At 15.1% G+C, this 15,423-nt stretch overlaps 3 protein-coding genes across 3 annotated transcripts, besides 41 other annotated features; all 3 read left to right on the forward strand. All coding sequences in view use genetic code 6, as the record gives it.

Annotated features, from left to right (window-relative positions):
- Nucleotides 1–18: part of a microsatellite that runs on past the window's edge.
- Nucleotides 1–20: part of a microsatellite that runs on past the window's edge.
- An 85-nt stretch (nucleotides 21–105) lies between these two features.
- Nucleotides 106–142: a microsatellite.
- Nucleotides 143–556: 414 nt separating this feature from the next.
- Nucleotides 557–624: a microsatellite.
- Nucleotides 613–651: a microsatellite.
- A 4-nt stretch (nucleotides 652–655) lies between these two features.
- Nucleotides 656–756: a microsatellite.
- Nucleotides 667–738: a microsatellite.
- Nucleotides 669–750: a microsatellite.
- Nucleotides 705–785: a microsatellite.
- Nucleotides 744–802: a microsatellite.
- Nucleotides 803–1,812: 1,010 nt separating this feature from the next.
- Nucleotides 1,813–3,816, forward strand: IMG5_190650 (pseudouridine synthase, putative; the record flags this gene model as incomplete). Its single annotated transcript, XM_004025112.1, has 2 exons — nucleotides 1,813–2,821; nucleotides 2,891–3,816. The coding sequence occupies 2 exons, from the start codon at nucleotides 1,813–1,815 to the stop codon at nucleotides 3,814–3,816; spliced, it is 1,935 nt and encodes a 644-aa protein (XP_004025161.1).
- Nucleotides 3,287–3,338: a microsatellite.
- Nucleotides 3,810–3,851: a microsatellite.
- Nucleotides 3,852–4,034: 183 nt separating this feature from the next.
- Nucleotides 4,035–4,076: a microsatellite.
- A 1,042-nt stretch (nucleotides 4,077–5,118) lies between these two features.
- Nucleotides 5,119–5,184: a microsatellite.
- Nucleotides 5,185–5,226: 42 nt separating this feature from the next.
- Nucleotides 5,227–5,270: a microsatellite.
- A 203-nt stretch (nucleotides 5,271–5,473) lies between these two features.
- Nucleotides 5,474–5,501: a microsatellite.
- A 105-nt stretch (nucleotides 5,502–5,606) lies between these two features.
- IMG5_190660 (protein phosphatase 2c, putative) lies at nucleotides 5,607–7,428 on the forward strand (the record flags this gene model as incomplete). The annotated part of the gene is made up of 4 exons (XM_004025113.1): nucleotides 5,607–6,558; nucleotides 6,609–6,771; nucleotides 6,839–6,893; nucleotides 6,934–7,428. Exons 1-4 carry the CDS (start codon nucleotides 5,913–5,915, stop codon nucleotides 7,426–7,428), a joined length of 1,359 nt encoding a protein of 452 aa, XP_004025162.1. The 5' UTR covers nucleotides 5,607–5,912.
- Nucleotides 7,429–7,719: 291 nt separating this feature from the next.
- Nucleotides 7,720–7,749: a microsatellite.
- Nucleotides 7,750–8,149: 400 nt separating this feature from the next.
- Nucleotides 8,150–8,186: a microsatellite.
- Nucleotides 8,150–8,187: a microsatellite.
- A 634-nt stretch (nucleotides 8,188–8,821) lies between these two features.
- Nucleotides 8,822–8,849: a microsatellite.
- A 250-nt stretch (nucleotides 8,850–9,099) lies between these two features.
- Nucleotides 9,100–9,138: a microsatellite.
- A 6-nt stretch (nucleotides 9,139–9,144) lies between these two features.
- Nucleotides 9,145–9,247: a microsatellite.
- Nucleotides 9,165–9,247: a microsatellite.
- Nucleotides 9,172–9,284: a microsatellite.
- Nucleotides 9,173–9,247: a microsatellite.
- Nucleotides 9,285–10,162: 878 nt separating the features above from the next.
- Nucleotides 10,163–10,225: a microsatellite.
- A 175-nt stretch (nucleotides 10,226–10,400) lies between these two features.
- Nucleotides 10,401–10,444: a microsatellite.
- Nucleotides 10,409–10,447: a microsatellite.
- Nucleotides 10,448–10,451: 4 nt separating this feature from the next.
- Nucleotides 10,452–10,484: a microsatellite.
- A 132-nt stretch (nucleotides 10,485–10,616) lies between these two features.
- Nucleotides 10,617–10,669: a microsatellite.
- A 61-nt stretch (nucleotides 10,670–10,730) lies between these two features.
- Nucleotides 10,731–10,801: a microsatellite.
- A 202-nt stretch (nucleotides 10,802–11,003) lies between these two features.
- Nucleotides 11,004–11,046: a microsatellite.
- Nucleotides 11,047–12,176: 1,130 nt separating this feature from the next.
- Nucleotides 12,177–12,258: a microsatellite.
- Nucleotides 12,259–12,292: 34 nt separating this feature from the next.
- Nucleotides 12,293–12,381: a microsatellite.
- Nucleotides 12,338–12,405: a microsatellite.
- Nucleotides 12,344–12,392: a microsatellite.
- Nucleotides 12,345–12,401: a microsatellite.
- Nucleotides 12,406–12,554: 149 nt separating the features above from the next.
- Nucleotides 12,555–14,691, forward strand: IMG5_190670 (t-complex protein 1 subunit gamma, putative; the record flags this gene model as incomplete). Its single annotated transcript, XM_004025114.1, has 8 exons — nucleotides 12,555–12,650; nucleotides 12,704–12,772; nucleotides 12,836–13,135; nucleotides 13,178–13,327; nucleotides 13,378–13,559; nucleotides 13,642–14,168; nucleotides 14,214–14,545; nucleotides 14,596–14,691. The coding sequence occupies 8 exons, from the start codon at nucleotides 12,555–12,557 to the stop codon at nucleotides 14,617–14,619; spliced, it is 1,680 nt and encodes a 559-aa protein (XP_004025163.1). The 3' UTR covers nucleotides 14,620–14,691.
- A 111-nt stretch (nucleotides 14,692–14,802) lies between these two features.
- Nucleotides 14,803–14,853: a microsatellite.
- Nucleotides 14,806–14,867: a microsatellite.
- A 261-nt stretch (nucleotides 14,868–15,128) lies between these two features.
- Nucleotides 15,129–15,221: a microsatellite.
- Nucleotides 15,222–15,240: 19 nt separating this feature from the next.
- Nucleotides 15,241–15,277: a microsatellite.
- Nucleotides 15,278–15,423: the final 146 nt, after the last annotated feature.

Below are 15,423 nucleotides of genomic sequence, written 5' to 3' on the forward strand. Positions count from 1 at the left end.
AATAAATAATATAAAAATATTTATTTAGAAATAAATTATTGTAAAATTATAATATTTATTAGATATTTTAAAAAATTATTTTTATTAGTAAAATATTTAAAAAAATAATATAATTTCTTATATTAATAAATTTCATATATTATCATAGTTAGAATATTATAATAAGGGCTACTATCTGTATATTAAATCAATTAATTCGAAGAATAAAACTAAGCAAAAAAAGTAAAAAAAATATAATTTAATGTTTATTGATCAATAATATAAACATTTTTTTTTTTAAGTTAGTATAACCTTATATTTAAATAATAGGTATAGAAAAAAATAAATAAAATATTAATATAATTAATTTTATTATGTTATTTATTTTGATTCAAATATTATAATTATTATATAATTAAATTTCACATTTGGAAGTATTTATAACAAAATATAAATAATTTTAATTTTTATTTTATCTCATTATAAATTATTAAAATTAATTTATTAAAATTTTTATTTATTATTATATTGATATTTATAAAAATCTTATAGTTTCATATCAAAATTTTCAAAAGAAATTATTATTATTATTATTGTTATTATTTTTATTATTATTATTATTATTATTATTATTATATATATTATAAATATATATATATATATATATATATAAAAAATATTAATTTTTTTTTATATATATAAAAATATTTTAAAATATAAATATTTATATTTATATATATAAATTATTTTTTATATATACATAAATATATTATTTTTTTATTTTATATACTATTATTTTTTTTTATTTAATTTTTTTAATTTTTAATTTTAAAAAATCTTAATTTTTTTTTTGTCCTTTTTTTTTATTGAGTTTTTCTAATAAAATATATATATAAATAATAAACAATATTTTTTATTTTAATTTATATATTATTTAATCATTAATTTATTTCTTTTTTTATTTTTTTATTAAATTGTATTAACATATCAAATTAATAATATTAATTTATATTATATATATTTTTTTTTATTTTTGTTAAATATATTCTCTTTTAAAATTAATTTTTTTTTTTATATATTTTTTTAAATAAATAATAATTTATTTATTATTGAAATATGTTTTAATTACTTTTTTATAAATATTTTTTATATATGCTTTGGTTTTATTTTTATAATTAGTAGATCTTTCTTATTATTAGTTTCAATTTATAATTAATTATTTTCTAAATGTACATTTATTAAACTAATATTTTTAAAATTTAGAATTCATAATAAGATTATTATAATCTTCTATCTGTTTATATTTTTAAAAATTTTAATTATATATAATTATATCTTTGCATTTACTTTTTTTTTTTTTTGCATATAATAATAAAAAAATAAAAAATATCCAAAATTTAATATTTAAATATATTATTATAATTATAAATACTAAAATTGTTTATACAATTATTTTTTTTTTTAAAAAAAAAAATTAATTTAATATAATTTTCTTTATTATTTTTTTTTTTTTAAGAACATTAAATTATATGATATATAATAATAAGAAATAAAAGAAAAGAGTTAAATGCTATAAATATATAATTAAATATTATTATGAATTGTATTTAAAATACCTAATGAAATAAATTAATATTTCTGAAATAAAACAAATATTAAAAATTATATTTGTATATTATTTATTTTACAAATATTTCTATCTTTTTATTAGTATTTATCAAATTACAAGTAAATTAGTTTTTTTAAATTTTCAACTTTTAGTTAAAATTAATCAAATATAAAACTAAAATTAATATAATTATATATTTAAAAATAATTACAGAGTTAATTTTAATGGATAATTAAGAATTTTAATCAATTCAAAAAGAAAGATAGTCTTTATAAGAAAGAGATGTAGGAATTACCGCATTCCTAAATGAAGGAAACGTTATCAAAGGTATAACAAAAAGTCGAATATCAGATTTTATAGTAAACGAAGTCACTCCGCAAAAAGAAATATTATATCCACAAGAAACCTAAACTTAGGTATAAGATGAAGGATAATAATAATAATAAATCAAATAATAAGTATAAAAAGAGCTTATTTAAAAAAAGAAAGAAGTTATTCAAAAAGAAGAACTTTCAAAAGACCAAATTTAAAAAATGAATGATTTATTAACTCCTGAAATAGGTGAAAAATTATAAAAAGCATTGTCTGATATATACAATGGTTTGAATCCAAATTAAAGCGAATTCGAGTTCAATGTAAATTGTCCTTAAGAAAAAGAAAAAAGATTAGAAATACATTAGTTTGTTAGAGAAAATCTTCCTAATTTTGATTCTGAGACATAAGATTAGGTTATAAGAATTTTTTATACAAAAAATAAATCTAAAAGATTTTAAAGAAATAATAATGATAACAATAACAATAATAGGAAAAAAATTATTTTTTAAGCTACTCTTTTTAAAACAGGGTAAGATACATTTAATGCTATTTAAAATATTTGCAGATTCTTAAAAGTTTCTACCAGAAATATTGGATCAGCAGGTTTAAAAGATAAAAGAGGAATTACTACTTAAGCAATAAGTATTTCCATGCATAATACTAATGAAGAATAATTCAAAAGTAGAATAAAAAATGCTAAATGGTATAATATGAAATTATAAAATATAAAAGAAGTAATTAAACCTATTAAAATGGGTGATTTATATGGAAATCAATTCTCAGTAGCTATCAGGCTTATAGATTTTAAAGAAGAAGATGTTCATATAAATATACAAAATCTCATCAAATATGGATTTATTAATTATTTTGGAATGTAAAGATTCGGAAATAATCCAGATTCTTAAACACACGTTATAGGTTTATATTCAATATATGTATCTATATATTATTTTATTAATTTTTTTAATATATTTTATATGTATATAGGAAAACTTTTATTATAAAAATAATGGGAATAAGCTTTTGAATTAATTGTAGGTTAAAATGTTTAAAATGATAATTAAGTAAATGAATATAAAAGGAAATTTTTAGAAGATAAAACTAAAGTAAAAGAAGCATTAAAAAACATTTCTTTTAAATACAAAATAGAGCGTACAGTTATATAAGGATATGAAAAATGCGGAATGAATGGAAACTATATGTAAGCTATTTGCTAATTAAATAGAAGTACTAGGGCTTTATATTGTCATGCTTATTAAAGTTATTTATGGAATTAATTAGCTTCTATCCGTATAGAAAAATATGGCAAAAAAATAATTTTAGGGGACATTGTGGCCAAAAGGAAAGAATTTTTCACAAATAGCATTAATTAAGAAAAAAACTAAGATGATTAATAATAGAGAGAAGATGAAGAATAAATAATAGAAGATGATTATTTTGAATATTAAGGAATTAATGATTTTAATATATGTATTGTAGATTAAAATAATATAGATTAATTCAGTATTAATGATATTGTTATTCCTATTTTTGGTGCCAAAATTAACTTCCCTATAGAGTAATTTAATTTGAAAAACGAACTTTAATAAATACTTGATGATTTGACATTAAAAAACTTCGAATAAATAAACCAAGAATTCTTTGTTGAAGGAGGATATAGGTATTTAATTTAATAAACAGAGAATTTCGAGTATACATTGAATAAATTTAATGTAAAAACTGAAGATATTTTAACCCCTTTTTATAATCATAAATAGGATTTAAATGATGAAAATGGAAAATATACGGCCCTTTGTATGAGGTTTATATTATAAAAAGGCAGCTATGCTACTATGCTTATTAGGGAAGCGACTAAACTAACTTCTGATTTTTAAACATAGATTAAGTTAAATTAGGAATTTGAAAAAATTTGATTTTAATTTATTTTATTTTATTTTTTTATTTTAATATTTCTATCATAAAAAAAAAGACTTAATCAATTTTTTATTTAGCTTTTTTTTTTTATTATTAAGTTTAAATTATCCGAAAAAAATATAACATAAAAACAAAGTAATATTAAAAAAATATACGATATAAACATAATCTCAAGTATAATAAATCAAATAAAATAGAAATAGAATCAGACATATATATAAAAAATATTAAAATTAATAAAAAATAATAATAAAATAATTCGTAAAAATAAAGAAAAAGTCGAAATAAATATTAAATTGTTTTTAAAAATTAAAATATTTAAATATTATATAATATATAGTAATAAAAGAAGGTTTGAAGAATATATATTTAAAAATATAAATTGCTCAAAATAAATAAATATAATTTATATTAATTTTATTTAAAAAGAAGTATTATAAAATATATAGATATGATAACAATATTTATAATGTTATAAGAATAAAATAAATTTTAATAAAAAGCAAAATATATTTTAATATTTAATCAATATTATTCTAATAATAATACTTATTTTGTATAATAAGAAAAAAAAAAAACAATAATTGTAAATTATATATAAGAGTAATAACTATCTCTGAAGAAATTCAAAATATTTTGCTATATAAAGTGATATAATTAATTTATTTTTTATTTATATAATATTCATGTTTGACTTTAATCCATTTTATTTTTATCTTTATTCTATTTAAATGCGGACTATAAAAGAAATATGATAATAAAAGAATAAAATTATCAATATATAAGCTAGATTAACTATAGAATTTATCAAATTTAAACTACGTTATTTTTTCCAAATTAAACATATTTCAAGCGCTAAAAAAGTGAATATTAAATATGTGAAATTATTATAAACGAGACTTTTTATTGATACTTAAATGAAAAAAGCAATTAAGTAATAAGAATATTATAAAAAGTCTTTTGTAATTATAAATTTGAACTTTATGATTTTCGATTATAAAATATATAATATTTTTAATATAAAAGGGAAATATGTTAGGAGATATTATATTTTATAATATAGTGAAATAAGATAATTTTGTTCATGATGTAGTCATAGCTAATAATTATTAATTTATTAATACTTAATTTTGTTTTTATATTTATATATATAATAATTTATTTAAAGTTAAACTAAACCGAGTTATAGAATGGTTAGTTATATTTAAGCTAACAAAATATCATATAAAGTTATTATGTAAATAACTATAAATTTTCTACTAAAATAAAATAGAAATAAAGAATATATATAAATGAAAAAATAATATAAAGTTTATTTTTATAATTTAATATTAGTATTAATTTATATATTTTTAATATAAGATTAAAAAAATGCATTTTTTTAATAATTTTTAAATAAAAATTGATTATATTAATATAATTTATTTTTATTAATATAATTTTATTTTTTTAAATTTTATTGTTTCTTTGTCTATATAATTTTTAATTTTATTCTAAACAAAATTTTTTATGTAATAAAAAATGTATGCATAATTTTTAATAATTTTGTATTATCTTAAAATCTTTAGGTAAATATTATCTAATATATTTAAATAAAATAAATTATTAAGACATAAATAATAAATTTTTAAAAAGATAAAAAAATGAAAAATAAAGAAAACTAAAACTAAAACTAAAACTAAAAATGTAAAGAAAATATTAAGAAAGAATACATATATTAATATTTATATATAAAGAAATTATATAAAAAACTTAAATAAATGAAATATCAAAATATTAAAGATAAAGTCTTAATAATGTTTAATCAAACTAATAATATTTTCAATTTGAAAATAAATAATTTTTATAAAAAGAGTTTAAAAATTAATTTGTTCCAAGCTCTAACTAAAATTATTTATTAATTTAATAAGCAAACATTAAATCAAACTGATAATTAAAGTAAAACTCTAATTAAACTTTTACATTATTAAATGAAAAAAAAAACAATAAGTAATTTATAAAAAATAATTTTTACACATATCAAAACAATAATACTCTACTATCAATTCGAAAACCACTAACCAATAATAATGATGAAAAAAAGAAAAATATTTCAATGCAAGCAAATAATGATTCTGGACAATCTTAAACAGAATTATAAAAATAAGAAATGTTTTACAAAAATAGTTAATTTTTTTTAAAAATGTCAGTTTCGAATAATATCTAAAAATAACACTTAAATAAAATAAGTGCATCATATACAACACCCTGTGTGAATAAAATAGAGGATATTTTAAAACCAGAAACTTAAAATAATTAAGAATTAAGTATTTCTTAATAAATACTAATTAATTAAACTATTATTCCAAACTATAATTAAACCCAATATTCAATAAAATAAAATGGAATTATTTCTTGTTATGCTGCAAATACTAACTAAGGTTTAATCAGAAATTATAATGAAGACAGAATTACGATAATTTTAAATATGAAAAAACCATCAATAAATACTGAAATTGATAATTGGCCAAAATGTTCCTTTTTTGGAATTTATGATGGACATGGAGGATTTTCATGTGCTGATTTTTTAAAAGAAAATTTACATAATTATGTCATTAATGATTCTAATTTTCCTAATAATATTAATTAAGCAATTTAGAATGGTTTTTAATAAGCAGAAAAAAATTTTCTTATAAAAGCTTATAAAAACGAAATTGTTGTGGATAGATCAGGATCTTGTGCAATAGTGGTATTTATTGTAGGTATTTTGTTTACATTTAATTATTTTTATATTTATAAAAAAATATTAAAGACGATGTTTGTTATGTAGCTAATGTAGGAGATTCTAGAGCTATTATGAGCTATAATAAAGGAAAATAAATTTATGAATTATCATAAGATCATAAACCTTTAAATTAAAATGAGTTTAAAAGAATAAAAGAAAACGGAGGTTAAATATATTAGTAATTTTTTTTGTTTTATATTTTTGTGAAATAAAAATAAAAATTCATTTTTATTTTAATATATAATATAAAAATATAGGAGTTAGTTTAATAAATAGTATGGACCTTATAGGGTATTACCAGGCCGTTTATCTGTAAATGAAAATAAATATTAATATAATATTTATAAAATAGGTTACAAGAGCATTTGGTGATGTAGAAGCTAAATTAAGTAAACTTGGAGGTAATTAAAATGTTATAATTGCAATACCAGAAATTTAATAATTTAAAATTGATAAAAATTGTGATTTTATTATAATAGGAAGTATTTTTTAAATATAAAATAAGATTAAATTATATTATAAAAAAGGTGATGGAGTTTATGATAAATTAAATAATTAAGATATTATAAATTGTGTTTGGAATTCTTAATAAACTGATTATCTTTCTTTTAAGGATTATACAAAAATAGCTATAGATAATTTATTTAAATTTACTTTAGGAAAAAATAGTATTGATAATATTAGTGTTATTTTAATAGGTTTTAATAATTTTGCTAAATTAATATAAGAAAAACATGATAAATAAATATAAAAAGTAGCATTAGAAGTAAAACAGAATATTGATTTTAGTATGTATAGTAAAGTTGTAAAAATGAATAGTTAATAAAGGTTTTTTACATAAATGTGATTTTATATTTTATTTATATTTTTCTTTTATTTTTTTTAATGTTTAAAAATAAAATAAATTTAAATTTAAATTATTTTTGTTTATTACATATATATATATATATATTATTATAATTAATATAAAATAAAAAAATGTTTATAAATAAACATTAATAAGAATTTAATAAAAATAAAAATCAAATGAGTAAAATTTATGAAGAAGATAAAATTTTCTAAAATAGTGATTTTGAAGGTATGACATCTTCAATTATTGATAATATGTTACTGTAAACTTCTTAAAAAAATTAAGACGAAAATATATAAAATATATCAAAATATATAACAAATCCTAATTTGAAAAAATAATTATTGGAAATTAAAAGTATTTCATCATAAAATTAAAATGGTATTATTTTTTTTGATTTTTTGTAAAAAATAAATAAAAATATATTATAACTAATTATAAAAAAAAGATTAAAATGAATAAAATAATAATGATTTTAATAATAAAGAAAAAGTTTCAAAATATTTTTTGAAATATTTATAAGGAGAAAATTTGAATGATACCTAATTGCTATCTAGTGTTTCTATGATTGATGAAAGTTAATAATAAAATGTAAATTAATATGATATTCAAAATGTTTTAAAAGAAAATAATTTTTTAAAATAAATGTTAAATAATATAAATTAAAAATTTTCAAATTAAGAAAATGTAAATTATATTTAAATTTTAAAAATAAAACAAAAATATAATATATTTAAAAATAGAAATATTAAAAAACTCTTGAATAATTAAAATAACAGATAAGTTTTTTAACAAATCAACTCGAAAATGATAGTTAAAACAACAAATGGAAAGATCTTTATGAAAAAGAATAAAAAAAACAAGAAAAATTAAAGTAAGAAATAACAGAACTTCGTTAATAGATAATATAATAAATGAATATAGCAACTGAAGCTGTAAATTTATCAAAATAAAAGGATATTTAAATATAAGAACTTTAAATATTTTTAAATACAAAAGAAAATATTATAAAAGAGAAAAATTAAGAAATAAAGAAACTCTATTAAAATCCATAAATATAAACACAAAAGTAATATAAAATATTTTTAAAAATTATAAATTTTAATAAGTGAAAATTTGATAGAAAATAATAACGAATTATTAAATCGAAAAAATAGTTATTATTCAGAAAATAATGCCGCTTTTAAATCAAAATTAAAAAAAATAGTTATTCTGAAATATAAAATTTGAGTGTTAAATCATCTAATTGCAGAAATGGAAATTAATTATAAAATACTACAAATGATTTTAATTAATATAAAATTAGTTCTTAATTATTAAATAATGAAATTACTTAATTAAAGAATTCTTTAAATACAACTGATTAATTATTATTGGTAAAGATAAATATTTTTATATTTTATATTTTATATTTTATAATAAAAAAAAAAATTAAAAATAAATAAAAACAAATAATGTTTTAATAAGTATAGTAAACAAAGCTAAAAAATTAGCAATTAAGTGAAAAAGTAAATGAAGTAGAAAATATAAGCGAAAACATACTAAATTAAAAAATACCTATAAGTAAATATAATAAAAGTGCTTTGAATTTAAACGAAAATAGTGAATATAAAAATTTTGAAAAATTCAAACCTGAATTTAATTAAAGTGATTTTTCTCAAAATTATTTTAATTCATAAGAAAAAATTAATTAATAAGAAATAAATTCTTATGATAAAATAAGTGATAATCATATAAGAAAAATAATAATAATAATAATAAAATAATAATAATAATAATAATAAATAATAATAATAATAATAAAATAATAATAATATTATAAGTGTTTAATAAAAGTAATAATAAATTAATAAATAAAGTATAAATAATTTAAAATAATTATAGTAATAAAGAAATTAGTTTTCTTTAGGTGGAAATAATAATAATTAAATAATTTATGAAAATTAATAATAGAAAAATGATATTTTTTTTAAACCTTCACATCCACATCCTGAAATTTAGGAAAATTACTTTACTTATAATTAATAATAATGTTAGTAATAGTATTAATAATAATAAATATAATAACAACAATAACTCTAATAATTTTAATAATAAAATAATAGTTCATACCAACTTAAATATAATAAAAGTAATAATAATATTAATTTAGATAGCTAAAATAAGTTATACAATTCAAGAAGTTAGGATAACGTTTTCCTTATATAAGATATTTAAGATAATTTGTTAACTAATAATAATTAAAATTCTAGTCATTATAATAAAAAATATTTTTATAGTGCATATTAATAAAAGTCGCATTAAAATACTTTAAAATAATAAAAACTTTAAGGAGAATCTTTTTAGAGATCGTCACATAAATAATAATTTTAAATTGGAAGTAGTAGCACTTTACAAAGTTTAAAAGGAGAAAATCTAAAAAAATTAAATTAATAACTTGCTGAGTTGGAAATCGAAAAATATAAAGTAAAACTTATATTTTTTATTATTATATATTTTATTTAATATAAAGATTTTAAATAAAAATAATAATAATATAAATATATCAAGAACAAGTTTACATTTGTAGTAATAAATAAAATAAATACAATCAATAGATAAATAAATAATTTTTTTAAAATAATAAATGGCATAATAAGCCAATTGAATATTATTCTTTATTATATATTAATAACAATAAAAAATTTAATATATAAAAATATTATTTTAATAAAATTATCTTAAAATTTTCAATAAAAATATATTTCATATAAAAATTATAATAAAACAAATATTTATATGTAAATCTTAATAATTAAATAATAAATTAAAAAATGTAATATATTTATAAAAAAAATAAAAAATTTATATAATAATTAATATAATGTTTTCAAATTTTGATTTTAATAAAATATTGTAAATAGAAAAACGAAATGAAAAAATGAATAAAAGCTATGCTATATTTTTGTGTTTATCATATTAATTAAAAAAAAAGAAAAAAATGAAAAAATATAAAAAAAAAAATTATAAAATAAAAGTTTAATAATTATTATAATTCAATATTTATTATAATTATAAAAAAATTTTAAAAAATGACTTATTAAAAATAAAATAAAAAAAAAATGTATAAATGAATAATAAAGCTTAATAATATTAATAATTTTTATTATACATTAAAAAAATTATGTCAATAAATAATAAAATAAATATATATATATATATATATATTTATATATATATATAAATATAATCTATATATTTAAATATTGATAAAAACGTTATTATATATATATAATTTAAAATTAAAAATATAAAATGTTAAATATTTTATTATAATTATAATAAACTAACAAATAATATTTTTATAATCTATATAAAATAAAAAAATATTCTTTTGATTTATATGTTAAATAAATATAAAACTAATAATATTTATTTTTCACATAATACTTTATAAGTCTTATATAGAAAATTCATATAAATTTTTACATTTTTTAGTATAAGAATATATTATACAATAATATTTTTTATATTTTAATAGTTTTTATTATTATATCATATTTCTTCTATGATTTCTAGATATATAAGTAAAATTTTATATATATATATTAGTTTATATATTTATTTTTTATATATTATTATCAAAATGGTATTAATTAATGTTCATGTTATTTTAAAAACTTTATTTCTATTATTTTTAAATTTTTTTTATTTTTTTATTTTATTAGCTTTTATGGAGATAGAGATTCTCTTTTTTTAATATCGTTATTAAATTCCATTTATAAACCATAAGGGATATTATTTTCTTCGTATTTTATTTAAATATTTTAATTAGGACTTGTTAATAAATTATTAGAAATATCTACTATATCAGTTTCTATTTATAAATAACTTATATTATCTTTATTTTTTGTGCTATTTGCAACTTTTTTAGATTTCCTTTGCTATAATCTTTATAAAATAGCGTTTTTTTAAAAGTTTGTGTCATCTTAAATTTTTTAAGGGCATATTAAAGATCTTAATTATGAGAATTTAATAAATTTTTTACTGATTCTTGTGTATTTTATTAAACTTTATATTTAATTTTTAATTCGATTTCTTTTTATTTTTAATCAAAATTACTGTTATTAAAATTCTTTTTTATATTTTATTTTTTAAATGTTAAAAATATTACTTTTTTTTATTATTCTTTATCTAGAGCTTCTATAACTGTTTATTTTAATAATATTTATTTTGTTTTGTTTTTAAAAATCAAATATTTTTAATCTTTAATACTTTCATAATATTCAATTGCTAAGGCATATAATTCTAATAATCTATTTATTTAACTTATTTGAACGTTTTATGACTCAATATCAAGTTCTAAGTTAAATACTTCATCAGCAAAATTTGATTATAAAGGATTTATTTTTTGTTATATAATATTTTAAGTATTTGAAAGAATACTCAATAACATATTTTTATTTTTATAAATTATTTAATTTTTATTTATTAAAATTTACTTTTATAATAATAATAAATATCAGTTTAATTTATTTTTACGAATAAAATATAATTCTTAAATTAATATTAAAATTTTTATTTTTTACTAAAATTATTTAATAATTTAATAGATATAAAATTAAAAAAAAAATATATAATGTAAATGATATAATAAAATATATTAGTATTAAAACAAAACTTTTTAACAAATATTACTTTAAAAACAATGCTATAAAAATATTTAAAATAGTTTATTAAAAAAATTAAATACTAAATTAAAAAAAATTAATTATATATAATTTAATTTTAATATGTGAATATAATAATTATAATTTATAATATTAAATATATATTAATATAATTTATTTTATATACTTTTTTTATAATTATGTGTATATCTATATAAAAATTAAATATAAATTAAAATTATAATAAAAAAAATTAAAAATAAATATATATATAAATATATATATATATATATATAAATATTTATATATATAAATTTATATTAAAAAAAAAAATTTATATTTAATTTTTTTTAAAAATATTTAAAAATATAAATATTAAATAATTTAATTTCTAAATATCTAAATAAAAAAATAAAAAAAAAAAAAAATCATATATAATAAAATTATTAATTATTAAAAAAATATTTAAAAAAAATGCAAGGAGGACACTAACCTATAATGGTATTAAACACCAATACAAAAAGAGAAAGTGGTAAAAAAGCTTAATTAGCTAACATTGCAGCATCAAAAGTAATTATATAATAATGTTATTTAAAACAAAAAAACTTATTTATTAAAAAAAGGCTGTAGCTGATATTGTCACATCAACTTTAGGACCTCGTTCTATGCTTAAAATGCTTTTAGACCCAATGGTAAATTTATTTATAAAGCTTAAATTTATAATATTATAATAATTATTATTAAAATATAAAAAGGGAGGTATAGTTATGACTAATGATGGCAATGCTATTTTAAGAGAAATTGATGTAAATCACCCAGCTGCAAAATCAATGATTGAACTAGCAAGAGTTTAAGATGAAGAAGTTGGTGATGGTACCACATCAGTTATTATTTTAGCTGGTGAAATGATGCTTGCTGCTAGACCATTCATTGAAAGAAATATCCATCCTACTATTATTGTTTAAGCTTACTATAAAGCTTTATAAGAAGCAACTAAAAAAATCGAAGAATTAGGAGTATCAATTAACGTTGATAATGATGATGATATTAACAAAGTAAACAAAAAAATAATTTTTTAAAAAAAATAATATAAAAAGGCTTTAGCTTCATGTATTGGAACAAAATTTACATCAAGATGGGGAAAGCTTATTACTGATCTATCACTTAAAGCAGTTAGAACTATTATGAGAGGAGGTTAAGTATAAAAGCTTAACTTAGAAATCAAAAGATATGCTAAAGTTGAAAAGGTAAATACTTTTTTTTTCAAATAAAAAAATAATTTTAATTTATTAATTAGATTCCTGGAGGATTACTTGAAGATAGTTGTGTATTAGATGGTGTTATGTTTAATAAAGATATAACTCATCCTAAAATGAGAAGATATATAAAGAATCCAAGAGTAATACTTCTTGATTGTCCTTTAGAATATAAGAAAGGTGAATCAATGACTAATTTAGAAATGATGAAAGAAAGTGATATGTAAAAACAGAAAATATATATCTAATTAAAATAAAAAAAATTAATTTATATTATATTATATAAAATAAAAAATAAAAATAAGGACTGATGCTCTTTAATAAGAAATGGAAGAATTAGCTTTAATGTGTAGTGATATTCTCAAACATAATCCTGATGTAGTAATAACTGAAAAAGGAGTAAGTGATTTAGCATAACATTACTTATTGAAATAAAATGTAACAGTAATAAGAAGAGTTAGAAAAACCGATAATAATAGAATTTCAAGAGTTACAGGTGCGACTATAGTTAATAGACCAGAAGAATTATAAGAATCTGATGTAGGAAAAAAATGCGGACTTTTCGAAGTTAAGAAAATCGGAGATGAATATTTCACTTTTATGACCGAATGTTAAAATCCCGAAGCCTGTTCAATTATTTTAAGAGGAGCTTCTAAAGATGTATTGAATGAAATGGAAAGAAACTTACATGATTGTCTTGCTGTTGCTAAAAATATTTTTGTTTATCCTAAATTAGTACCAGGAGGTGGAGCTATAGAAATGGAAGTAGCTTCTCATTTAGAAAAAATATCTTCTTAAGTTGAAGGTTTATATTAATTACCATTCAGGGCAGGTATTTTTATTTTTTAATATTTTTATGTATATTTTTTAAAAAAAGTTGCTTATGCTTTGGAAGTTATACCTAAAACTCTAGCCTAAAATTGTGGTGTAGATGTGGTTAGAACTATCACTGAATTAAGATCTAAACATAATTAAGAAGGCAACAAATTTATTGGTATTGAAGGAACTACTGGAAAAATTTAAGAAATGGATAGATGTAATGTCTGGGAACCAATAGCTGTTAAACTTTAAGTTTACAAAACTGCTATTGAATCAGCATGTATGTTATTAAGAATTGATGATGTTGTTTCTGGTTTGTCGAAATAAAAAAATTCTAAAGGGGCTGCTACAGTTACTGGTGCTGATGGTTAAGCTGTCCCTGAAGAAACTGTAATTATTTAAAATATTTAAATTTTTTTATATATATTTATAATAATTAGTTTGGTGATGCTAGAGATGGTTGAAGATATTATAAAATAAATTAATAATAATTAGTATTATATTTTGTTTTAAGTTTTTTTATTTTAAAAATTTTTAAAATTAAAATTAAATATTAATAATTTATATATTAATATAAATATATTATTATTTATTTAAAAATAAAGATAATTTTATATATATATATAAAAAAAAATATATATAATTACAAATATTTATATAAATATTTAAATATTTTTAAATTATTTATATATTAATATTTAATTTTTTTAAAAAATATATTTAATTTAATTATTTTATTTAAATAAAAAAATATTTAAATGAATAAGAAAATAAAATAAATAAATAAAAAAATGTTTAAAATATAAATTTAAATATATTAAAAAAATAATAAATGTATAATAATATTTATATAAAATATAAATAAAATGTATAGCATTTTAATAGATATTATATTAAGATAAATTAATAAAATATATTTATTATAACATAAATTTAATACAATATATAAAAATTATAGTAAAAAATATAAAAAATATATTTATTTATATTTATATTAAATATATTTATACATTTATATATTTATATATATATATATTTATGATATAATTTTATATTTATTATATTTTTCCTATATATATATTATAAAATAAATTAATTTATTTTAAATAAAATATTTATTTTTATTATTTACTATTTTATATTTGCTTATTATGTATATATTATTATAAAATTACAAAATAAAATTAATTATTTTAAGTATATAAATTTTCTAATTATATCATTTATATTTATTTAATATTTATATAATAATTTTTTCTCTTTTAATT

The sequence above is a fragment of the Ichthyophthirius multifiliis genome, assembly GCF_000220395.1.
Source record: "Ichthyophthirius multifiliis unplaced genomic scaffold scaff_1120509251369, whole genome shotgun sequence".
NCBI classification, from domain to species: Eukaryota; Ciliophora; class Oligohymenophorea; order Hymenostomatida; genus Ichthyophthirius; species Ichthyophthirius multifiliis.